This window comes from Pituophis catenifer, unplaced genomic scaffold, assembly GCF_029215685.1.
Source record: "Pituophis catenifer annectens isolate HBS135680 unplaced genomic scaffold, rPitCat1.0.hap2 SCAF_8, whole genome shotgun sequence".
Taxonomy (NCBI): Eukaryota; Metazoa; Chordata; class Lepidosauria; order Squamata; family Colubridae; genus Pituophis; species Pituophis catenifer.
The window spans coordinates 33,728,785-33,754,595 of NW_027256888.1; the positions used below are offsets into that span (position 1 = coordinate 33,728,785).

At 35.2% G+C, this 25,811-nt stretch overlaps 1 protein-coding gene across 3 annotated transcripts; it reads right to left on the reverse strand.

Annotated features, from left to right (window-relative positions):
* Positions 1-1,629: 1,629 nt before the first annotated feature.
* Positions 1,630-25,653, reverse strand: FBXO8 (F-box protein 8). Of its 3 annotated transcripts, XR_011600691.1 has the most exons (7): positions 25,415-25,496; positions 15,614-15,950; positions 11,155-11,281; positions 8,897-9,015; positions 8,244-8,440; positions 2,354-2,444; positions 1,630-1,877 (listed from the first exon to the last, which is right to left on the reverse strand). XR_011600691.1 is itself a non-coding variant. In XM_070948792.1 (6 exons), the coding sequence occupies exons 2-6, from the start codon at positions 15,940-15,942 to the stop codon at positions 7,518-7,520; spliced, it is 960 nt and encodes a 319-aa protein (XP_070804893.1). In that variant the 5' UTR covers positions 15,943-15,950; positions 25,415-25,653; the 3' UTR covers positions 5,335-7,517. The 3 variants fall into 3 exon arrangements, 2 of the variants coding, with proteins under 2 accessions (XP_070804893.1, XP_070804892.1); XM_070948792.1 differs by lacking the exons at positions 1,630-1,877; positions 2,354-2,444 and adding an exon at positions 5,335-7,705 and having other exon boundaries at positions 25,415-25,653; XM_070948791.1 differs by lacking the exons at positions 1,630-1,877; positions 2,354-2,444 and adding an exon at positions 7,714-7,826.
* Between the last annotated feature and the right edge of the window lie 158 nt (positions 25,654-25,811).

Here is a 25,811-nt window from a genome sequence, read left to right on the forward strand (position 1 = left end):
TCCAAATTTTAATCATATGACCATGGGGAAGCTGTGGCGGTCATAAATGAAAAAGAGTAAGTCAGTTTTTATAGTGCCATTGTTACTTTGAACAGCCACTGAACAAATGATTGTAAATCGAGGACTACCTGTATTCATTTATTTCATTGAACACAAAAAATACAGGCTGTCCAGGTTGCTGGCTGGAAATAGATTGCAGGGATTTGCAACTATGTTGCAGGATATCTTTTTATCTTCTCTTCCTTGAAATGCTTCCATTTCTCAATTTCTGTATTGACTGGGAAAAAAAGATCTTCCTCCTTAGCTAGAACCACACACTGCAGGACAAAAGAGTTAATTTCTTTGTGCTCTAGGTCAGGTCCCTACAGGTGATATTTTCTGGGGATGGGGGGGGCAGTATGGAAAAGAGACTCTAGCTTCTCATTGGAGCAAATGGAAAGTTTTTTCCTACTACAAAAAATGCATGCTCAAGGGCTTGTTTGGAGCCACAATGAGCTACAACTAAATCCAACATATTCTTTAAGGCAGAATAAATAACAACAGAACCCCCAATTTGTCTACTTCTTAGTCTAATAGCTAGACCTTTAAGTCACTTGCCTCAAATTTCCAAGGCTTTTTTTGTTTTTCATTGAATCAAAATATATTAGGAGGTATATGGATATGACTGCACAAATTCAGGCTGAATACATGGAGTAGTGAAGTAAGAACTGGCCTTTCAATTTAAAATAAGTTATGTCTGTTCTTTTCAGAAAAGACAGCAAGATTAACATCAGAACAGAGCATGAATCTGGGATAAAATACTATCCAAATGCCTTGAAGAATTATTAAAGACATTGCTTTGGCCTTATGCCCATGTATGAATGCATGTTTAAACAAGGATTATGTTTTCAACTCTTAATCCAATAAATGCACCCCACTATTTCCTTAGTTATATTCTTCCAGCACTTATATTTCTACAATAAATACCATCAATAAAATCATGGCCTGCTGATTTCTGTTTGTATGGAAACTGCAGCTATAGTTATCTAGTGAATTTTTTAAAAAATGAACTAGTGTTTGAGGAGAAAAAAAAGATTTAAATTACAATTATCTGTAATTATGAAAAATTGGGATAGACATTGTAAAAACAGAATAGTAAAGTATAATCCAATATGTATGCAACAATTCTGTGATATATGACCGCATTATGGGAAATCATATTTCATTTCTCCCGGAATTATTATCTTTGCTTCCTATTTGTTCTACAGTCTTCCTGGAATGTGTCCCAGAAAAGCCACAATAAGTGTCGGGTATCTGCCAACAGCCCCCAATTGAAGGAGTTGCCAACTAAAATGGAAGAAGCTACTATCCTAGTAGCTGTTTGCCTCCTGATCACTGAATGAGACCGAGTTCTTTTTCAAATACAGCTTAAATGTTGATTGAGATTAAATAATACAATTAACAAGTTTCAAAGTGCACTTCTTTTTTTTTTTTACTTTCATGACAGTCAATCCAAGTGCTGTTAATAATTCCAATGGCTTTGCACTTAAATCATAACATTTAATGATATAGTATGTTTAAAATTCTTACTGACCAGCTGAGTGCAACTAAAAATTCCATTTTTAGACTGCTAAACCTGATTGTCACAATCATTAACTGGGTGAAATGGTGCATCATAGGGCAACAATGTTTGAACCAAGGGCTAACTTTCAGAATGCGTGCAAAATCTGGGACACATGATTCCCAAGGGAATAAGATTTCAAGATGTAGTTCTTCAGTGCTACTGGTTGCTGCTGCAGTCACTTTAAGTTCATTTTCAACATTCTGTGACAGTTTCCCAGCCAATCTTGCAATCTGCCACTCCCTCCTATATCCAGCAGCAGCCACTTATCTGCCTGCTGGAAAGGAAAGAGAAGTGAGGGAAGAAAGGAACAAACTGAAGGAAGAACAGAGAAAGGACCCCCTGTATATTTCCTGGCACATGCTGTCCTCTCCCTCACTTCCTGAGTCATGCTATCCTCTGCAAATTTTCCAACTCGCATGACAATTCTTGCATACTCCACACCCTTGATATGCAGCACCTCATGCTCCTTCCATAGCTCACATGACACTCTTTGTGCATCCCATGCATTTCTCCCATGTCTTCCCTGAGCCATGCACCTTATCTGATCCATGGTACCCCCATATGTCCTCATTGACTTGTCTTGAGCTATGCTGCCCCCAGGCATACTCAACCCACAATGGAATTTCTTATGCACACCCATGCACTCTTCCTAACCCATGCAACACATTTTGCATATTACCATGCACAATTCCTGACCCACGCCCCAGTATACCCCCTCATTTCCTTCCCCATTCAGCAGCAGATACTTACTTGCCTGGTTGCCTTAGATCTGTAACTTCTTTCTGGTTACCCACTGACTTTCTCCTTGCAAGTGTTCAACAAGCAAATGAAATGGGGGAAACTGGAAAGAATTTGAGGGAGGATTATCTATAAATATAAAATATGCCTTCCCAACCTGGTGCTCTGCTGCTGAAGATGCCATTGCTTCTATAGACCATTCCTTTGATCAGAATATCACTTCTGAATGATACAAACAGAGACAATCAAGGTCTCATACTTAGATTTATATTCTAGCCTAAAACTAGATAACAGGCTCATTTTTCACCTGAAAAGTTGTACAAAGCTCACCTCAACCACTGGTTGTTATCTTCTTCTGCATCATTAATTTAAAGCTGTGAGCCACAAGCATCTTATTTTTTCAGAAATATAAAATTTGTTGAACTAAACAGATATAAAATACTACTTTATTACACTTTAAAAATTACTCAGCATTGATCATCAGTCCAAAACATGAATTAAGTCGCTATTGTATGTCTACTTGTTCTGACCATATAAGTATTGTGACTGAGCCTCTGTCCGCAACCCTTGACAAATACCTGGCAATAGCTATTCAACTCTTTCTCTTTTCCTTTTTGAAAAAGCTGTCTGGGGCGACCGAATGGCGTCCGGGTTTCCCAGGTTATTGGGCTGACATACTGCAGTGGCAGTAGAGGGCAGGAGTCTGACAAAAATCTCATTAATCATTTTAAATTAACCCAACATTCTTCACTCAGTAGGCCAAAGGGAGATTAACTTTTATAAATGAAAATTCTTTTGCAAAAAGATTCAACGTGAGTCTTGTGGCTTTCCAAATAAACAGATCTGAAAAGCACATATAGAGAGAAAATAGTTATTTCTAGCTGCACCAGTTAGAATTCTCTTTCAAATTTTATTTAATTATTTTGTGTCCTTAATATATTCTACCCAAAGTGGTCAGGAAGGGGAAAAAAACCAAACTAAAAATAACAGGAAAATATTAACTACACTGCCTTTATATTAATCACGTTTGCTTAATCTGAGCTAATTGAGCAAGATTATAATTCTGCTGCAAATCTTCAAATTTAAATTATTCTGATACCCAGTGGGAAAGAATTTCATAGTTGTAAGAACATATTATATGTATTCTTATTTCATGAATTTTGAATATAATACGGGCCAAGGGAAAGTTGCTCTTTCCAAGACTGACAGTATTTTTAAGATAAAAATGACAAGAAAGTTTATTTGATAAAACTTACCTGCTGTTTCTATATTTTCCTTACTTTTGTATGCTACTCAGATCTAGTGGAGTTTTAATCACTCAATCAGGATTGCCAGTTGCAGTAAGAATAGAGAATTAAGCCAATGTTCTAAGGCAGGGGTGTCAAACTCGCATCGTCATGTGATGTATTGGGACCTTTTCCCCTTCACTAAACCAGGCGTGGGCATGGCCAGCACATGATGCATCCAGCCCGCGGGGCCACGAGTTTGATAGCCTGCACTAAGGAATCCACAATGACAGAACATTCACATAGACATAACCATATCCAGGACCTTGCAGTATGTTCATTCCAAGGCCTTGGCTGAACCATGTGCCACAGCTTCAGAAAAAGAGTTCCATTTGAAATCCATTTGGGTCCATAAGTTACATGGTATGGGGTGAAGGAACAGGCTCCACCTCCCCATAGTTGAAAGAAATCATGGAGAGCAGCTAAGAAAGCATGTTCTGTCCATGGGAAGGAACTGTTAACTTCCTCCAATCCGAATCACGATACCACCAATCCAAAACAAAAATTAGATCTAATGTGCAACTTCTATTATGAGTGGGGCACTTGGACCAGGCCATCGTTGCCATAGTGACCATGGGCACCCAAGCCACCACTGATTTTGAGTCCAAAGGCAGATTGAAGAACCTTAAATCTGTGGAACTCCACTGCTAAGTTGCTACAGAGTTCAGTAACTTGGGTAGGAATGCTACTACACTTCAGGGAGGAAGGTAGGTAAGCAGCAGATCGAGCTGATCCTGCAGTCCAACTTCACATTGGAGCATATTGTCATATTGGAGCAGAGCCTCAAAAGACACCAAGATTCCTAGATGACAATAGCCGCTCCCACACTTCTGTTTTGAAGTTGCACCTGAACTTCTTTGTCATGCGCCCAATCAGGTATGGTGATGCAAGCCAGGTTGGTCCTTTCATCCACCACCAAATCACACTGCACCCTATTTCTACTGCCCAGCCACCCTGCTCTCACCTGGGCCACATCTACATCTACAAAGCTGATGGATAAGTGGGCTCAAATGAATGTGGCTCTTTCCAGTTGTCATAATGTCCACTTAAATATAATGGTTCATTATAAATTGTACAAGGATACAGGCAAATTTCACAATCATGTGTTGAGAATCTGGTTCACTCAACTCTACAGAATGACCAATCCATGCTCTACAGCTTCAGAAAAAAAAAATCAAGCAGTTGAGACTTTGCTTTATGTCACATGCATAACATAGGTACTGTTTGCCTTGCAAATTTGAAAAATACTCTATTTTCATATTGAAAACTATCCATTTAAGAAGAATTTTTATGCATATTTACCTAGAAGGAAAGGTTAGGAAAAACTAACTTTTAAGTACATATTTATAAAATTAGGGTTATAATTGGTGGTAGTTGATTATTTACAAGTACTAATGCTACAGCCTTTCTTAATGATATTTAGAAAGAATAATGCTGTCTCCCAGAAATATAGCCCCAAACGTATTTCAGAAGTTGGGAGAAGTTTGGGCAGGAGGAACACTGCATTTTATTAAATCCTTTAAATACAAGAATACAAATATGTATAAATATTTTAGAACAAGCACCTCATTATTTTAATTAAATATGAAACCAATAATATGAGACTAAAGCAAGTTACTATGCATATTAATAACGGTTCAGAACAGTTTTTTTAAAAACAATTTAAAAAGACAATATAAAAACAAAAAAATGATAACTGACTCTAAATTTTGAGTGAAATATTTATTTAAAGTAACAATAATATATAAGAAATGGGGGATTATAATTCACTAATCTGCATTTTAACCTTCATTTGCATTTCACAAGAAAGTTAACCAAAGAAACCCCAATCCCCCAACCAATATTTGCAGTGCAATTTTGATTTTTTTTAAAGTATAATTATGTCAGCTGAAGAGTAATACCAATTTCAGATTTGTCAAGTTAACAGTCAACAAATAAGCAGAATTCAAAATGGGAAACAAAATATAGACATTCTAGTAATTGGAAAAATAATTGTGATAATTAAGTAACATTATCAAGCACTGTTAACGTTGTTATTATTACATAGTATTTCAAATCCATCATTTAGAGCACAAGTTCTTAACTACTTTCAAGTCAAAATATTACAGTTATCAGATTTTCTTAAGTATTTCTTAAACTTTGGAAAATGTCCTAGTCAACCTCCTTCAAAACTGTTATTGATAATTAAATCCAACTTGCTTGGAAAAATATATATAGTAGATTTGGACTTAGGAACTATGGCTGGAATCCAATTGTGCACTTCAACTTTGATTCACGGTTATACAAAATTTTACTTGGTCCCCTGATATTATGAGAGGAGGTGCAGAAGAGACAGAAAAATCCTGGTGCCCAACACCGGATTCTATCACTAGCTTTACTTTGTTTGACTTTGGACACTGGCTATATTATATATCTTTTTGCATCTGGATTGCAAGATTTTTTTGACAGGTAGTTGAAGCCAATGCAGAAATTCTACAGTCCACAATTACTTTACTCCTACCAGCTTTTAAATGATACTCCCTCCCTCAAATAAAAGGTGCCTTAATCCAATCATATACCAATTCAGCAAATTTAAACAAGGACAATATTTATTTCATTTATATAGAAAAAAATATCAGAAGGCATTCCATGGTCTTATAAATTACCACTCCTGTGGGTATATAGAAACAGACCCAAATATACCTGATAGTGAGAACAATGTTGGGTTCAGTGCTACATTTCTCCCACTATTCATTCAAAAGGCTCAGCTTTGGCCATGTCTGCTCAGGTCACTTCTTGTATTGCAAGTGCTGAATTAGAGCATAGCCAAGTTTCACTGCCTATTAGACAAAAAATTACAGGATTGGCAGGAGAAAATTCTAGTGGGGGTGGGGGGAAGGAAAACTATACCTACAGTGCACATTGGGGATATCATGGGAGCAGGAAGAAAGGGCTGAAAGAGGTGGGAAGAGGTTGTGCAGATAGATCCTTTGGATCCCAGTCTCTTAATCTAATTCACAAAGAATGTTTTCTGATCTAGATATGACAAAATGAGTATGACTAATGCAAGTAAATAAATCTCCTTGCAAAACCTTGATTGTTAGAAAGCATACCTAGACAGCAACAATAATAAAAGCATCCAACCTTGATTTTTAAATATTTTTAGGCACTAGATATTGAGGCACAAGGATAGACTGATACCCTGTCTTCCAGTTTGGTGGTTATGAATCGGGGTGGGGAACCTGTAACTCTCTAACTGCTGCTGTACTATAATGCCTGACAGCCCCACTCGACCAATGGTGAAGACTGTGGGAATCATAGTTCAACAATATCAAAGAACCATAGGTGTCCAAACCCATAGAATATTATATAGTTTATAACTGGTTATGCATCTGTGAAGTAAACTTTTAAAGAACATGCACAGTCTCACTATGTGAAGAAATAAATTATCCAATATATCTTCTAGTAGGAAGAAAAAAAAGGGAAAAAAACTTTATTTAAAATATTTTACAATAAAATAATTATGGTTATAAATCTCTTTAGTCAAATACAGTATGTACATATCACATTTTTTTTTTTAAAAAAATGAACTGGTTAAAGTGTTCAAGCAAATCAACTGCACAAGTCCACCAACTTGTCAGTTTAAAACTATAATGTCAGTTTAACATTCAGAAATGGTAATATGTCAGACTAATTGCAAAGTTCTGTGCAAACTGTAAGCAAAGTTTAAAAAAAATTGCAAAAAATTCTTCAGCTTCCATAGTAAATTGCTAAAAAAGTTGCTTGATTGCAGAAAGAGGTTAGAATAACCAGCACTAATTTAACCCCATACAGTATCTACAACAGATAAAATTCCTTCATTTGCTGACTTCTTCTAACAACAGATGGTAAGTCTTAACAAACTGGGCTTTTTAGGCAGCCACGTGGCCTATAAGGTAGATATTGTCATATAGGTGCCCAACAAAATCTTCACTAATGTTCTGAGCAGCACGACGCGTGTTTCGGATAAATTCTCTCTTTGACATTTTATTCTTCACATGAGGGCTAGTAAGATCAATGGAAAGCAGGATCAAAGAGTAACATAATACATAAACAGCATCTAAGCGTAAAAAAAATGAGAAAATATTTTGTGAAGCCTGCTTACAATTTAAGAAACCTGCACAACATTTTAGATTAAAAGGATTTAAATTCTTTAGGACAAGTCTTCAGGAATCCATGTTCTTTATTTGTAAAATAAAAAAAAAAAGAATATTGTATAAGAGCAAAATAACTGCATTACAAGATAAGGTTAAACTGTATATAAATTTTAGCCATATTTCCTTGGGAAAGTCACGTGTATTTTATATTAAAATACTGTCTGTCTGTCTATCTATCTATCTTCCCTTTTTTGAATCAATTTTCTCTGGTTTTTAATAAGTATCTATAAGACACATAAGTCAATTAATAATTCTTTCAAGCTTTATAACAAGAATGTACAATGTAGATGCCTAAGGCTTTTGCTCAATTCAGTGCTATTAAACAAGATCAGATTTAAAGATGAATATCACATATGCTAAACTTGTTAGCTTTTAAATTTTACAATACCACATGATATGTCAACCCATCAGTTAAAATAGATACATGCTCCTCCTCCTTACCTGGGCTAAGGCCAAGCTCTCTCATCAGGTCAGGGTTACAAGCACAAAATCGGTGTGAAAACTTTGTAATGAGAGTTTCAAGATATTCACCACGTTCCTCAGGGGCATGAATGTGTTTGAAAAATTCTCTCAGTGCATTTGGCAAGAACTGATTTCTGAAGTTGTGTAGTGTTACAAGATCATCTAAAACATCTCGCCTAATTTAAAAGAGAAAAATACTTTAAGCTGCTAATGTACACATATTTTAGATACATTGTAAAATATTCAGTCTTCTCTGGCTTTGCTTCTCAAAATATTTGCTTACATTGTTATATATGAAAGAAATTATTCAACTAGACAAATTGTATGTACGGTAACCAGTCATCAATTTAATACAACAATATGAGCATATGAACAGCAGAGCAGTACTATAGTCCTTGTCTAATTCTAAAATCAGGTGTCTCCCATTTCACTTCCTTTTGGGGATTCAAAAGACTATAGATTTTATCCACAATGCAGAGAGTATGATAATTCTTGATTAATGAATGCTAGAAAAGGTGCTGATGAAGTAATACAGAAATAAGTAACTGTATCCCATTATTTCATAATGTTTTAATAAGAAATCCCCATAAATACAAGAGAATGTGATGTTTGTCATTTTATAATGAAGTTACCTTTCATCAAGATATATTCTCAGTTTCTTCCAATTTAAAGTTCTTGTACAGAAGATAAATTTAGCTATTTCCTTTGGTGAATCATCCAATATTCCCTTGGACATAAAGTAGTTAACTCCCTGGGAGAAAGAGAGATTTTATATGGCACATTAGATTTTTAAACACCCAGAGTATTTCATATGGAACACATCTTAACAATTACAGAGTAATTCTATCTTATGAGGTACATTTCAACATGTTGAATATAATTCACATGTAAATAAAACATGTGTTAGTATAGTTATAGTTAAGATTTATATATATATTAAAGCAGCAGGGGAAAAGACTCTTTCCACAAATAATTCTAGTCTTTTAAATTGTGACACAACTTTTTATGATTTATTTATGATGCCTATGGTTCCATATATAATTTCCTAATTTGGCCTTCTGGAAAAGAAATTACCAGAATATTTATCTTTTCAATGTAATTTAAGATAGCCATTTTAATGTTTTGTTGTGTAAAGTCATTCTCTAATAAATGGGTGATTTTGCATGCATATGTTCAAATTCTGTTATTACATGTACATATCTTGAAACTACAAAACGTATTCCCAATGTAAAACCTATGGGCACAGAAATCACACATTAGAACGTGTCATACAATGTTATTTGTCTAGTTCTTTTATCATTTCCTTATTACAGAAATATTTACTTTCTATAAACATTCATTTTTTTTGTTAATTTATTTCAATTAACAAAAAAAACTCTTTAAATTTTCATGAACTTCATACTTCCATTAAAAAGGCATGGCTATGTAATTTTTCTGATAAAAATTAGATTTTTTAAAAATATTTTTGAAATATAAATACCATACAAATAAATGCTTATATTTTTCTATTGTTGTTTTCAATTTTTTTAACTGTTGCATTACTTTATTGTATGTTTTTATATGTACCGTATGCATTTTATAATCTCTACAATCTGTTGAGCCTTAAAAGAGAGATCTTATATTCATATACTGGAATAAATCTTCAATTCAAAGAGTAACTGGTACTGTTACAGCAAAGCTTCTTTTCCCTCTAACATTCAAGATAATTATAACTGTGTGATGTTGATAAGAGTACTGTATTATCCAAGTAATCATTTAAGAGATTAAGATTGTTCTGTATGACTCCTGTCCCTGAGCAAGAGTAAGGGATTCACATTTCAAATGATTTACAACCTATTGGCTATGTTCCATATGGAAATTATATGACTCGTTCGTGTGTGTGTGTGTGTGTGTGTGTGTGTGTGTGTGTATAATTCAACCATATTTATTCTTTATGTCATATAATATAAATTAAACTCTTCAAGCATTATTTTGAGGTTTTGTTTCACTTTCTTTTGATTTTTAGGTGCTCTTTTTCTTTTTCTAGCAACATAACCACCAAGAAATTCTCAGACTTTGCATTTTATGCACTGCAGGTCTTTCAATATAACTTTAATTAATTCAAGGTCTCAACTGGCACAAACATAAAGATGACAATCTGTCCCTAGGGAAAGAGGTAATCTTCCATATTGATCAAGAAACATTCAGTTTAGTAAATTAACATTTTAGATTTCACAATTTCTTAAACGAATTCTAGAATACACACACACACACACACACACACACACACACACACACACACACGGGGAGGGAGAGAGGGAGGGGGAGAGAGAGCGGGAGGAAGGGAGGGAGAGAATTACATGAAAAATGTATGATATAAGATTAAAAAATTAGTCAATATAACAAACAAAAAACATGGGATATTTTAATACACACACACACACACACACATACACACACATACACACACACACACACACATATATATATCTTTTGGATATATTTATATTTATGTAAATATTTTATTTATATTTCTCCTATATTTCAAAGATATAAGCATCAATGTTGCTCTTTATTACTATTAACAGAGATATGGAGCTATGCTTTTTTCAGCATAAGCATAAACTAACTATTCTGTTTTAAATTCTGTTACTTATTTATGCCAGAAAAATATATAGATATATACATTATGCACACATGGTATAAACCAACTAAATTTCAGTTATAAGTATTTGTTTGGATGTTAACAAAATGTATTTAAAAAGTTATACGCCATTTTTGTTTTTCAAGAGACGTATTTTCCTTAGGTTATTGCTTCTGGGATAATTTCGGGTTTATAAAATAGTTGAAAAATATATAACAGCATCATAACCATAGCTAATACTATTAATGATATATGAATTCTACTTACCTCTTCAGGATTGGCATTAAAAGTGAGGCTGCCTTCATCTAGTTGCATATACAGTTTTCTAAAAGAAAATCCAAGAGGTGGATTCTTATTGTATATGGAACAGTGACCCCAAGTGGATTTGCACAGTCTACAATGTAAAAAAAAGTCTGTTAGCTATAAAAATGTAATGTAAGATTTTAGGATTCAATCCGTTTCCTGAATATTACTATCAAGTAATTGTCTTACAAAACACTGTAAAATGAAGTATGTAAAATTCTCAAACAGTGTAACCAATAGATTTTAATAGTACTTTTCTAAGGTAGTAATCTGAGGAACGTGTTCGAGTTCTTTTCCTTGGCAAGCAATGGGATTATATATAATGACTCCTCCATGAGCCAAAAAAGGAAGTCTCTACAGCAGATTATATGACACAGAAAGACAGGAATGCTACTGCACACAAATATTAAGATTTACACAAACCAAGTTTTTCAACACCTTATATTTGTACAAGTATAAAACTATGTTTTATTTCAAGTATCTTTTTCAGATTTCAGATTTATAATTATAGAAAAAAAAAAAAACCTAACAGCTCAATATGCAAGAATTAAGAAATGCATTGCAAAATAAAATGCCTGAATGAATAAGGAAGTTGTAAGTTTCATTATATATGCCAAACTCATTTCATTACTAACATATTCCATAAGGTATTTCTTTTTATTGTTGGGGTCTTCAAGTATTCTTTAAATTACAAAGAAAAGGACTAGAGTTTAAACTGTGTGGGATGGATGGACAGATATACAGAAACGCAGCTGGGGCAATGGAAAAATCAACCACTGTTATCTTCAGGCTTCTGCCATAAGTTTTATAAAGTATCTGAGTTGTGTCTAAGAGTCTTCTGCCAAGTCAGGCAAAGAGCTTATATGGGGTTAAGTGCCCACAGAGTTGTGATTTAATGCAGAACCCTGTTGTAAAGCCTGACCACACAGCACAAAGTGGGAACAGAAGCAGAAATAAAACCACAAGCTTCTTCATAGTTAGTATAATATTTAGAGTTCTAGTCAGTGCAAATTTTGGCACTTGTATCTCGAAAGGGGGGAGGGGGGAGACAGTGGTATCTTGGTACTCAACTGTTTTGAAACTCATTGAATTTGGTGTTCAAAGCATTTTGATGTGAAAACTTTGTCCAGGTACTTGTTTGTTTAGTATTTGACACACAAGCTAGAACTTGTCTGTGTCGGCTGCCTTGTGACTCACAACATCATTCCTTTTGGGAAAAATTAGTTTGGTGCCCATTGTTTTTGGTACTCATTGCACCTCAGGAACCAATTAAGATGAATACTGAGGTACCACTGTACTCTTCTGTTTTGTGAAATCAGCCTCCCCTAAGTCCAACATTGATTCCACAGAGAACTATGCTTCCTTCCAAAGGTTTTACTTAATAATATTAATATCTTAATAATCAAGAGTATGTGATTCTAAAAATAGAGTCCATATGAGGTATTTCCTTATTGATCTCCCTCCTACCAGTTTAAAGGCATGGAACAAATAAATCTCAGGTAACCCATGCTTATCATTCAGGATCATGTTTCACCCTAATTACCAAGCACTCAATTTTTGCATGTTTTCGAGAAGAGATTTTCTGGATATTTTGTACAAACTGGGCAAGATACTATCCTTTCTTGTGCCTCTCAGAGAAAGCCAATGTCAACAGTTGTGGGTGGAGACACATTCTTAGTTAGGCTTATTAAGTACTATTAAGAGAATGCATTAGAGGGTCAACCACCACACAAAAAAAGTAGCAATTATCTAAACTTGAAACCTATCTACTTTCAATTTTAATTAATTTATTCTCATTTAGTTTATCAGAACATGCAGATAGAATGTAAATCACTGAGGCACAAACAGCCTCATCTGATTCTGATGCAACAGAAATACAAATATGGAATACTTCAATCAGATTTCCTTATAATATTGTACTCGGCCCTCCTATACATAAGCTTCATACAGATATCAAAAAGTAATGGGGATAAGATGCTACTGAAGGAAAACCTGTAATATAAATGTTACGGGAAACCCTCCCTCATATAATGCTTCTGTAGTACGGATACATTTATGTATCACCACCATCACCTGTTCTTTTATGTTGTTTCACTGTTTTAATTTTATTAGTGCCATTGTCAGAAAAGGTAAGTTATATACATTTTTAAAATGAAATGTGACTATCACATAGTATACTAGCAATATGTAATTACTATTATATATCTCCCATATCCCCACCTCATAAATACTGTAGCAATATAGCTATCACATTTTGCTGCTTTTCTAAAAATGAAACAAAGCAGTTTAGATATTTCTCAGAAGATATAAAACATAAAAAAGATAAAAAAAATTAAGAGGATTTTATTATTCCTGTCTTACTTCTTTAGAGAAGGAGTTTTCCTAATCAGAACAATAAAAGTTGAAATTCAGATTAGCACAATGCTGTTGTAATCCTCCAAAATTGTACTAAACTTTAGACAGCAAAAAATGCTGTATTGGCTAAAAAAAGCCTCGCAAATATGCAATAACCCTAAATTCACATACAGAAGTTTAAATATGAAGATAAGCATTCAAGATAAGCATTATCCAGATAAACTGAATAAAGTCAAATGAATGGTGCTATCTAGTGCTTGTATTTATATAACAATTACATTAATATTTCAGATTAACTAAGTAAATAAATCTAAAGATCAGTTCACCCTATCTGACTTGCAAAAATAATAAACCTACCAGGCATTAGAAAGCAGCTTTTATTTCAGGAAATCAATCATTGCACAGAGAAAGAATGTGATCCAGTGTGTGTTTCTGAGTAAGTGTTGCATGGGATGGAAATACAAGTTTACAAATAAAAGAACCATTTACTCTATAGCTAAATTAGTACAAAGATATGGAATATAATGTTTTAGGGTACAAGCATAACATACATTTACCTAGTAATAACAATCAATGAAGTCAATAAATTATTGTATTATATATAGTGGATATGTGCAGGAATACGTTAGTGACTATAAATGATTTTGATTTATTTATTATATTAGGCATTGAATTCTATATATTTACTGTTTTTAATAACTACCAGTTATTGGCACTAACCCAACTGAACTTAAAAGGGATTTTACAAGATACATATTTTTATCTGGATCTGTGCTTTTTATTCAAACATGGGTTTTTACAGGCTGATAAATTGTCCAAAGTTTGTTATTTTTATATTGTTTTTAAAATTATTATAACATGTTTCATTTTCAGCAAATTCTGATTAGGGGAAACTAAATTTAATGTTTCATTAAACTAAGGTGTTTGCCTAGAAACCAGGAGAATATAAGCTCTAGTCTTGCCTTAGGCATAGAAGCTGGCTGGATGACTTTTGGCTGCTCTTTTTCAGCTCAACCCACCTTGACAGGGTTGTTGTTGTTGTGAAGAAGGATTATTAATATGTTTTCCACCTGAAGTTATTTATAAAAATAATAAAAGTGGGATAAAATAAATAAATGCAAAGTACATTATATACCTGTACTATATATTCAATAGAACGAAAGTACAAGTAGTTCCTACATCATGGTATATAGATTTAAAAAGTGCTTTTTAAAACATCTTACACTGAGCGATGCAAAGAAACCTAATTTACTGTCAAATTGAAAAATAAGAATTTAGAGAAATTACTGTTTCTTCCTAATAATATCAAACAAAAATAAAAATTTAACAGTCACTGATTTATATAATCAATCAGTATCATTCTAACTAGAATTAGATTTTTCTTCATTTTTCCCCCTGAAATGCTGATTTACACAATATTTTTACTACTTAAAAGTCAGTAAGATTATTCCCTGTTTTGTTGAGTAATTGAATGATACTTGTTACTATTATACTGAACTGTTTTGAAAGAAACCACAATTGGATACTGATGAAAGTATTAAGGTCTTGAACAAACATCTTTTTGTCATTCGCAAACTACTACATACATTATTTGAAATGAAACTTTTAGTAGTGGAAACAAAACTTTCTAATACTGGAAAAGATCTGCAAGAAATTGTATTTGGAAAGCCCCTAAATTATAAGACAATTTGCTTTATGATTCAAATTTTATTAATAGTTACTGAATCCCATAATTTTTAGTCTTTTTCATTACATTTTGACATTTTCAAAGCCAAAATATTGGCATAATTAATGAACTACAATCATGTGAAAAAGTACAGCCTCTTTGAGTTCTATGGTTTTACATATCAAGACCTGGTCCTTTGCAGTTCTTAAGTGTAGGTAAATACTACCTTAGATAAACAGCAACACAAGACATATCAGTCATCATTACACGATAGAACTCAAAGAAGGTATCCTTTCTTTTTCACATGACTATATATAGTAATTTTTCATCTGGTATTATTTTTTTAAAAAAAAGCACACACAAGAAATTTTGATTTTAATTGCCTTTTCTTTGTTACCTTACCCCTGCCACAGCAGCTCATCATTAGCAAGATCCTGCCATACGCATGAAGCCAGACAGAGGTCCGTTGCATTCAGGTATGACAAAATGGTAAAACTAAGTTCAGGAGGTAACATTTCTAGGTTGATGAATCCTTCTTGTTCTTTTGACTTCCGAGTTTTCAACAGGTGGTAAATGTCAATTCCTCCTTGGGCATGTTTCCGGTGATTATTATTTGAAACATTATTAACAGTCATCCTTCTACCATTCTCCCTGGAAAGACAGCTTTGTCCTCCGTATTCCTGTTGTTGTAACTGCTGGTTCCTTGCCACTCTCCACAACCCTTGACCCATCTGCAAGCCTGTAGGTTGTAAACAAAAGGGAAAGAAACATACAAATTACTTCATTAAAAAGAACAACAGGATTTCTTAATTATAACTGTAAAATAGTTTGCAGATATACATTTAATTATACTTAATTTTATTAAACATATATTAATAGACAGGATTCTATGCAAAGTATTATAAAGCTAGAGAAATATGAGGTTAAAAAATTTAATATTTTGTCTATAGCTATGGTCAACTGCAAATATCATTAAAGATGAAGAAAAACAAAATATTTCATAGTATTAATTAAATGTAAACTAGTGTTTAAAAACATGAGTTTCCTAAACAACTTGAAGTGATTCATAAGCTATCATCAAAATCCACTAGAAGTGCATTTTGGATTCCATCAATTTCCTTAATAAAACAATTCTTCTATCCATGAATTAGGAGGAAATGTTGCCAGGTTTCTCTCCAGTACAGATATAGCTATTAAAAAATTCAGAGAAATCGTTAGGATAAAGGTTCATAAAGAATATGAGCTTCTGAGTGAAACGATCCCATGAAACTATGGGAATCTGGATGAGGCAAAACAAAATCAGATAAATTTCTATCAAGATGGAATTGTTAATCATTAGCAAATATTTGGGGACTTCAATAATAGCAGTCCCAGTAGTTAAACAGTACAAAGGTGGGCATCTATGATTTGTGGATCGGCTCTCATTGTTGTTTTTGCCCAGCTTTAACCAACATGTCAGTTCATGACCCATGAATGCCCTGATGTCTGTAACCTATGCCCTAGTCTCCACCCAAATGGATTAGCTCTATGTGGGGCTTTTATTTTAAACTATTTAGAAATCAAGAGTAGCAAGACTTTTGGAAGAATAATCTCACCTGGACAGAATTACAGCTATGTTAAAATCATTATATTGGCTACCTGTAGGTTTCTGAGCCCAATTCAACATGCTGGTCGTTACTGTTAAAGACCTACATAGCATAGCACTAGGATATATCAGGCAAAACCTTGACAGATTTTTTTTTTGTTTGAACATCTACTGAAGACCTATTTACAGGCTAAAAGTAGCAGGTAAATAGGGTATGAGCCATATATAGCCCTTATAGTGTAGAAAAGTATCCCTCCAAGAAGTACAGGTGGATCTCATGTCTAATGTTTCAAATTCCTTAAAAGTAGTTTTATTCCAATGAACCTTCATCCCTGATGAAAGTTGTGAACACTGATCTTGAATTTTATCTTTGATAAAATTATGTTATTGCTTTTTTGCTGCTTTTTTATTTTTCTATTAAAGTCTTTGTATTGGGCCAAACAAATGAAATTACTCTAGTTATTTTACTTACCTTTTCCTTCAATACATCTTGTTTAGTCCTGACATAACTTTATAAACCTTATTTCAGAAACAATTATATATCTATAAATCTGCATCTATATAGTCACTTTCTGTAAGGTGGGCAGCCATTTGGATTTCATTAATAAATACATTAACATATTAAATGTAAAAGATTATCAATTTCATGTCATTTTTTTCTTTTAATTTTTTAAAAAGAAAAAGTCATATGCAGTTCCTTATTATAAAAATATTATATTACGGGATATATAATAGTTTAAGAGTATATGCCAAGACTATATATTCCTAGCAGGGATATCCAGAGTGTGAAGGTCATCTCAGATCCCAGCTAAAGCAAACAGACCCCTGTACAGGGTGGGCAGCTGAGATATAGGAAGATGTCAGAGGCAGATGACCACTTTCATCATAAAGACATCAATTCATATTGCATGAAAGAATGCAATGTTAAACAACTCTTTATGTTTTTACAAAGAAAACCATATGATTAAAAATACAAAATGATTGATGATATAGTGCCGGATGATGGTCCTTCAGGTCAGATGGCATTCAATTTACTACTGAAAAGCTGAGTACTAACGGTGTTTATGACATGGCCAGATTTAAGCCTTTGGGATGTCTAATAGCTGATGTTGCCATCAGGAAAATCCAAAGCTGCAAAAATAGAATTCCAAAAGGAACACAGAACATAAGAAGCATGTACACACAAAAGCTCAGTACAATGAAAGATGAAATGAAATGACTACAAATTACTATCATAGCAGTCAGTGAATTGAGATGGCCTGGGATGGGACATTTTCATTCAGAATATCATACTGTTTATTACTCAGGACATGAAAAACAAAAAAAAAAGTGTTGCATTTATAATGGCATAGCAAGAACAATACTTGGCTACAATATAGTCAATAACCAAATAATACTGATTAGACATTAAAGATTATGTTGGAAACACTGATGCAGAAGAAGAGGAGGTTGACGAGTTTTAGTCCAATCTGAAAATGACAGAACATGCAAGCAAGTGCTGCTTGTGACTGAAGACTGAAATGTTGAAGTTGGAAACATGAAAGACTAAAATATAGTTGCATTGTATTGCTTAGGAAATTGAAATGGATCAGGAAACTGACTTATAAATTTCTGCACTCCAATAATTGATTTTTTTTTTAAAAAAAATAATTTTATTAAAAATTTTACAAACCACATAAAAACTAATGCAAACGAACAAAAAAGAGCTGTAAAGAAAAAAGAAAAAGCGCAGAAAGAACAAAAAAGTAGAAATAAGTTTCTAATTTCTTTTGTAGCAAATATAAACACAATTACAAAATTCTGTTACTCTATGAGTACAAAAACATCTCTCTTTCTCCAGTTTTTTCTATTCATCAACACCAAAAATCATAAGTGCATTTTTTCTGTTTTATCCAAAAAGTTTGTTGAGTATCCACTCAACCATAAAAATATTGTTTTTCTCTAATCAGAGGATATAACTAAAGACCTATGGATAATGTCGAACAATTTCACTGTGGAATATATAATAGCAATAGCACTTAGACTTATAGACCGCTTCATAGTGTTTTACAGCCCTTTCTAAGCCGTTTACAGAGTCAACATCTTGCCCCCAACAATCTAGGTCCTCATTTTACCGACCTAAGAAGAATGGAAGGCTGAGTCAGCCTTGAGCCTGGTGAGATTCGATCTGTCAAACTGCTGGCAGTCAGTGATCAGCAGTAGCCTGCAGTACTGCACTCTAACCACTGCGCCACTGCGGCTCTTAATAGTCTTATTGCAGTCATTATATAGAAAATAAAGTTCCATGACTTATTTTCTAGTTGCTTGTCCATTAATCCCAAAAGAAAAGTATGTAGTTTGAGTTGTACTTTTACCTTTAAAATCTTATGCATTAATGCATGTATTTGTATTCAAAATGTTTTGGCTTTTTTCCCATGTCCATCAAAATCATAAAAAAGTTGTTCGCATGTTGTTCACATTTCCAGCAGATTCTAAGTACTTTATGCATTCTAGACAATTTCTCTGGATACAAATACCAATTATAGTGGTAGTATCAAGCTTCACAAGGCACTTTTGCTATTGCAACTATTATCACTTTTCAGCTTGCCAATGGAGGGAAGGCAGAGATAGAACTTAAGCTCCAGACATCAAGATGCCAGCTGTGAGAACCAAGGTCATTTCGGCAGGTGTTACCAGAGTCAAAAAACTTTCTCACAACAATACCAGAAGTCTCCATTGGACAATATGGCCTAGTCTAATAGGAGGGGAAGAAAGACCTAAACTTTAATTATATGGGTTTGTGCAGGAAATGTTTAGATTTGGTTTTGCCCTCATCTTTGCCGATATGATGTACTCAATAAAGTTTTGCATAGAGAGATTGGACCCTCTTAGCCGTGCTTCCTTTCGTTGAGTTCATCAGTAAGAATGTTGACAGCTAGAACATAATAAAAATTTAAATCCTTTTCCACATTTTCCCATTGGTCCCTCAGTATATATATTATAGGCAAAATTTTTAGTCCATTTCATCATACTTTCATCTATTCTTCTGACTCATTTTTCTAATATGGTCAAACAACTGAAGTGGTATCTCTATATTGCTTATAGATGGGGCATACAAAAATCAAACTGACTATATTTTTGCTAAAGGAGGTGGAGGAGTTCAATTATAGTATCAAAAACATAGCCAGGTGCTGACTGTGGAGCCAATCACAAACTGCTTGTGAGCAACCTTCAAGTTAAGCTCAAGAAGAAAAAGAAAACAAGTCAGTTTCATATCATTTTGTACATACTATATAGCAACTGATTTCAAAGAAAACATCAGAAATCCCTCGGAAATCCTGAACTTTATTGACAGAAGAAACATGGAATTAAGGAATGGATTTAAAGGAGGATAAATGTGAAAAGAGATTGCCAAAAATGAAAAGAGAGAGAAGAAGAGTAAGAATGAAGAGGAGGAGCAAGGGGTGAGGAGAAGGAGGAGGAGGAGAAGAAGAAGGAGAAGTAATTCTGTAATTCAGAAGTAAGTCTGTTTCTTAATAGTTTTTAACTTCTATATGTATTTGTATTTATTATGGCTGTTCACCGCCCTGAGTCCTTCGGGAGTAGGGCGGTATACAAATATGAAAAATAAATAAATAAATAAATAAGTAGAAAGCAAACTACAGAGGAGGAGACAAGCCAAGACCAAGAAAGGCAAAACTCTGAGAAAGGAATTTAGCAAATTGGTTTAGAGGCTATTAGAAGAGACAAGAAACAGTATTACAAAAACATCTGTGAAGAAATTGAACATGAAAACAGACATGGAAAAGCAAGGAACATCTTTCAAACAATCTCTGAATTCAGAAAGAGGTTTAACCTTGAATTGGTATGCTAAAGTAACCATTACACAGATAGTAATCAACTCAAAGGAGATAAAAGGAAATTCAAAGCTGAAACACTATGAATGTCAGCATCCAGGATAATTTATAAGATATTATTTACTTACAAGCACTTCTAGTACCAGAAGATCAGCAGTCCAGTCATTACCAAAATAATTGAAACAGCAAGAGGAATCTGACTTCAACAGCTAACTAACAAGCAAAGTGTAGCTGGATTATATTACATATCTAAAAAGAAACAAATTCCACAGTAGCATCAACAGCATTTTATTTTAATAAATTTAATAAATTAATTTATATTAATTTAATACTCGCATAGTTACTATACAGCTTTACTTTGCATAAACACATTCATGAGTACTAGTGGCAGCCACACCTTGCAAAATTGGTCCTGAACTATACTATTGAAATTAAAGTCATCAGTACATTAGTTTACTGTCTACATTGAAAGGGAAGCAATATTGAGAACATAGTTTATCTTTCCTCCAGTTGAAGATGCCAAAAGTACATATAAGATTATGCAGGTTTGAAAGTACAACACAAAATACCCTTGTCTTTTTTATTCTATCTGCAAGATCATCATATGCAAAATAGTTCATTGGTTTGAGAGGGTGTTGCTAACAGTTATATTTAAGACTTGAAGCCCCAATGACATATGTTCTAATCATAAACTGAACTTTCTCTGAACACCCATAATAATGGAAGTGAGATCAGATAATTGCCAGAAATAATAAGCTAAGCAGCTACAGATACAGTGGAAAGAAAAAAAAGTATGTGAACCCCTTGGGATTACGTGGACTTTTGCATGAATTGGTCATAAAATGTGCTCTGAACTTCATCTAAGTCACAACAATAGAAAAACACAGTCTGCTTAAAATAATACTACACAAACATTAGATGTTGCCATGGTTGAATTGAACATAACATGTAAAAGTCACAGTGCAGGGAGGAAAAAGTATGTGAGCCCCTAGCCTAATGACTTCTCCAAGAGATAATTGGAGCCAGGAGTGAGCCAATCTTGACTCCAATCAGTGTGATGATATTGGATGTGTTGCTGACAGCTGTCCTGCCCTTTAAAAACACACACCTGTTTTGGGTTTACTGGTTTCAAGGAGCACTGTCTGATGTGAACCATGCCTCGCAGAAAAGAGCTCTCAGAAGACCTACGATCAAGAATTGTTGACTTGCATGAAGCTGGAAAGGGTTACAAAAGTATCTCCAAAAGCCTTGATGTTCATGTGTCCACGGTAAGACAGACTGTCTACAAATGGAGAAAGTTTAGCACTGTTGCTACTCTCCCTAGGCATGGTCGTCCTGTAAAAATGACTGCAAGAGAACAGCGCAGAATGCTTCATGAGGTAAACAAGAATCCTAGAGTGTCAGCTAAAGACCTACAGAAATCTCTGGCACATGCTAACATTTTTGTTGACACATCTACAATAAGGAAAACATTAAACAAGAATGGAGTACATGGAAGGACACCACGGAGGAAGCCATTGCTATCCCAAAAAAATATTGCATCACGTTTGAAGTTTGCAAAAGAGCACCTGGATGTTCCACAGCACTACTGACAAAATATACTGTGAACAGATGAAACCAAAATTGAGTTGTTTGGGAAGAACACACAACACTATGTGTGGAGAAAAAAAGGCACAGCACACCAACATCAAAACCTCATCCCCACTGTAAAACATGGTGGAGGGAACATCATGGTTTGGGGCTGCTTTGCTGCCTCAGGGCCTGGACGGATTGTTGTCATTGATGGGAAAATGAATTCCAGAGTTTATCAAGACATTTTGTTAGAAAACGTACGACCATCTGTCCGCCAACTGAAGCTCCGCAGAGGATGGGTGATGCAACAGGACAATGACCCAAAGCATACAAGTAATTCAACAAAAAATGGCTTCAACAGCACAGAATACGCCTTCTGGAGTGGCCCAGTCAGAGTCCTGACCTCAACCTGATTGAAATGCTGTGGCATGACCTTAAGAGAGCGATTCACACCAGCCATCCCAAGAATATTGCTACACTGAAACAGTTTTGTGAAGAGAAATGGTCCAAAATTACTCCAGATCGTTGTGCAGGTCTGATCTGCAACTACAGGAAACGTTTGGTTGAGGTTATTGCTGCCAAAGGAGGGTTAATTAAGTCCAAAGGTTCACATACTTTTTCCTTCCTGCACTGTGACTGTTTACATGTTACGTTCAATTAAACCATGGCAACATCTAATGCTTGTGTAGTATTATTTTAAGCAGACTGTGTTTTTCTATTGTTATGACTTAGATGAGGTTCAGAGCACATTTTATGACGAATTCATGCAAAACTCCACGTAATCCCAAGGGGTTCACATACTTTTTCTTGCAACTGTATGAGTACATAAACTATTTTTAAATCAAGCCATAAAAATGATTAAAGAACATGCAAGTTCTTCCTATTGGAAAGAAGAAGGGAATTATATTTCATTTAATAATTAAATTTATATCCTGCCTGTTATTCAGACTCATCAAAAGATTCACAATACTTGTTTCTAAAAACAACCCTGTCCTGTCTGGCCTAAAGTCATCAAGTGATCTTCATGAACCCAGTCCAATACCTTAACCAAACATTTTTCTAACTATTTAAGTTCATATGTCTCTTATTCCTAAATGCACGATTTCAGAGAATAAATGCAGTGGACAAAAACCATGAGAAATACACTGCTCAAAAAAATAAAGGGAACACAAGCAGAAGACATCCGAGATCTGAATAAATGAAATAGCCTTATTAAATACTTTGTTCTTTACATATAGTAGTTTATACACTGCTCAAACAACTAAAGGGAACACAAAACTACTGTATGTAACAAACAAAGTATTTAATAAGGCTATTTCATTCATTCAGATCTCGGATGTCTTCTGCTTGTGTTCCCTTTTTTTTTTGAGCAGTATATTTTATGTGTGTATTATGTCAGCTAGGTACCATGAGAAAACAATACTGGTAGAAATTTTTCATCAGTTTTCTCATATATTTTTCATACAGAGTTGTTATTTTAAAAATCTTGATGTTGTGCGCATTTTATATTGCAGTATTTAATTTTCCAAGAATGAAGAACTGTTCAAATTTTATGAATTATCAGTAACACCAGAAAAAGATCACCTATGTGGTCTTAAATTTGTGGTGATGAAATTATTTATGGGAATCACAAAAATACATCATTACAGAAGTGTATGAATCTCAAAGTAATCTTGATAAAAGGTAAAGGTTCCCCTCAAACATATGTGCTTGTCGTTCCCGACTCTAGGGGGCGGTGCTCATCTCCATTTCAAAGCTGAAGAGCCAGCGCTGTTTGAAGACGTCTCCATGATCATGTGACCGGCATGACTAAATGCCAAAGGTGCACGGAATGCTGTTACCTTCCCCACCAAAGGTGATCCTTATTTTTCTACTTGCATTTTTTACGTGCTTTCGAACTACTAGGTTGGCAGAAGCTGGGACAATTAACGGGAGCTCACCCTGTTACACGGCACTAGGGATTCGAATAGCTGAACTGCCGACTTTTTGATCGACAAGCTCAGTGTCTTAGCCACTGAGCCACCACGTCCTATAATCTTGATACACAGTATTAAAAAACTAGAAATTCAATTTGTAATAAAAGGATGTTGTCTTTTGTTTGCACTCTTAGAATTCTTTCCAAAACTTCTGCTAGAGCAGGGGTGTCAAACTCGTTTTCATTGAAGGCTGCATCAGCGTTGTGTTTGACTGCAGGGTGCTGGGGTGGCTGTGGCCTGGGAGGGTGTGGCCAGCTCAATGTCACTTGTGTCGAGGGTGCCTGTGATGGCCTGAGCGCTCTGCCAGTGAAAACGGGCTCCCGAGTTCCATTTTTGGCTGCAACGACCTCCTGACAACCCTCTGCCAGCAAAAACAAAACTCGTGAGGGCCACGTGTGGCGCTCCCAAGCTCAGTTTTTGCTGGCAAAGGCACTGTGGGCCGGTCCTTCGCTGTTTTCAGGGTGGCTCTGCAACTTAGATCTAAGCAGCTCCCCCCCCCCCCCGGGGCTGGATCCAGCCCCCGGGGCCTTGAGTTTGACACCCCTGTGCTAGAGTGCCCCTTCAGATAGTTTTGAAGCATTTTGCTTTTAAAAAAATGGCCTCCAAAAGCAATTTTTTAAAAATAAAATGTCTGGAAATAATTGATAAAATGGCATTATAACTAAAATAAAAAAGCAAAGCAAATTAGCAGCATGAAATAAAAGGAAAATTTAACTAAACATTGCTTATACCAACTTCGTTGTCTCTATTGCCATTCCTTTCTATCCTTGCAAGCCAGTCTTGCTTTGAAGATATTCATACACTGATTCATAATTTTTTTTCTTTTAAATCATTCTTTCCAAACATGCATCTGTTTTTCTTTCACTTCACCCATTTTACTTCCCATCCTTTATGCCTCTTACATTCCAAGCTGCAATTGCCATGGTCCACATAGTTGAGCGACATACATCGCAGGTGAAAACTGTAATGTGGAAACTACTTTAAAAGCCAATAACATCTCACGATTAGGAAATGTACCCTGCCCGAGTACTGACACACTCATACTAGCGCTGAGACACTAACAGCATCCTGCACCTGTTTCCAAATGCTCTTTCATTTCCTACAGGAGTGAAGAAAAAAGAACAGACAGTGCCACCTTTAGTTGAGGATTGGTCTCAAATACCATCTAGCCGAGGTCGGCGGTTACAAAAAAGCCCCCAGGGCCACTTCTCGCCTGGATATTGACCCACATTACCTGTACGAACTGAGGTCCCAACCGCCGCCGCGACGACTCGGCTTCCAGTCGGGTGCGAGCCTTCGAAGCGAGGGAGCGCGGCGTCACGCAGCTTCTGGCAGCCGTTGGAACAAACCAGCTTCCCGGCGGGCTTCCGGTTCCATGCGCACAAACATGAGCCGTCACCTCGTCCACGCACGCTCGCTCCCGCAGACTCACTTTCGATCTCCTGGCGGCTACTAGAGCAACGGCCGCCGCATCTGTTTTCACCGGAAATGACGCACCGTATCTTGATGCGCGGAGGAAGTTGTCTGTAGATCCGCCTCGACACTTTCGATCGGTGGAATTGAAGCAAAACCACGAAAGCGACCTTGTTTTCCCCCTTTTGAGACGCCCCTGGAGGAGCCTCTGCTGGGGC

Coding starts and splice junctions, on each gene's coding strand:
- FBXO8 (XM_070948792.1), bottom strand. CDS start 15,942: ATGGGTCAAGGGTTGTGGAGAGTGGCAAGGAACCAGCAGTTACAACAA. Junction 9,016..11,154: donor TTAATGCCAATCCTGAAGAG/GTAAGTAGAATT, acceptor TCTTTCTCCCAG/GGAGTTAACTACTTTATGTC. Junction 7,706..8,243: donor AGAGCTTGGCCTTAGCCCAG/GTAAGGAGGAGG, acceptor TTTTACGCTTAG/ATGCTGTTTATGTATTATGT.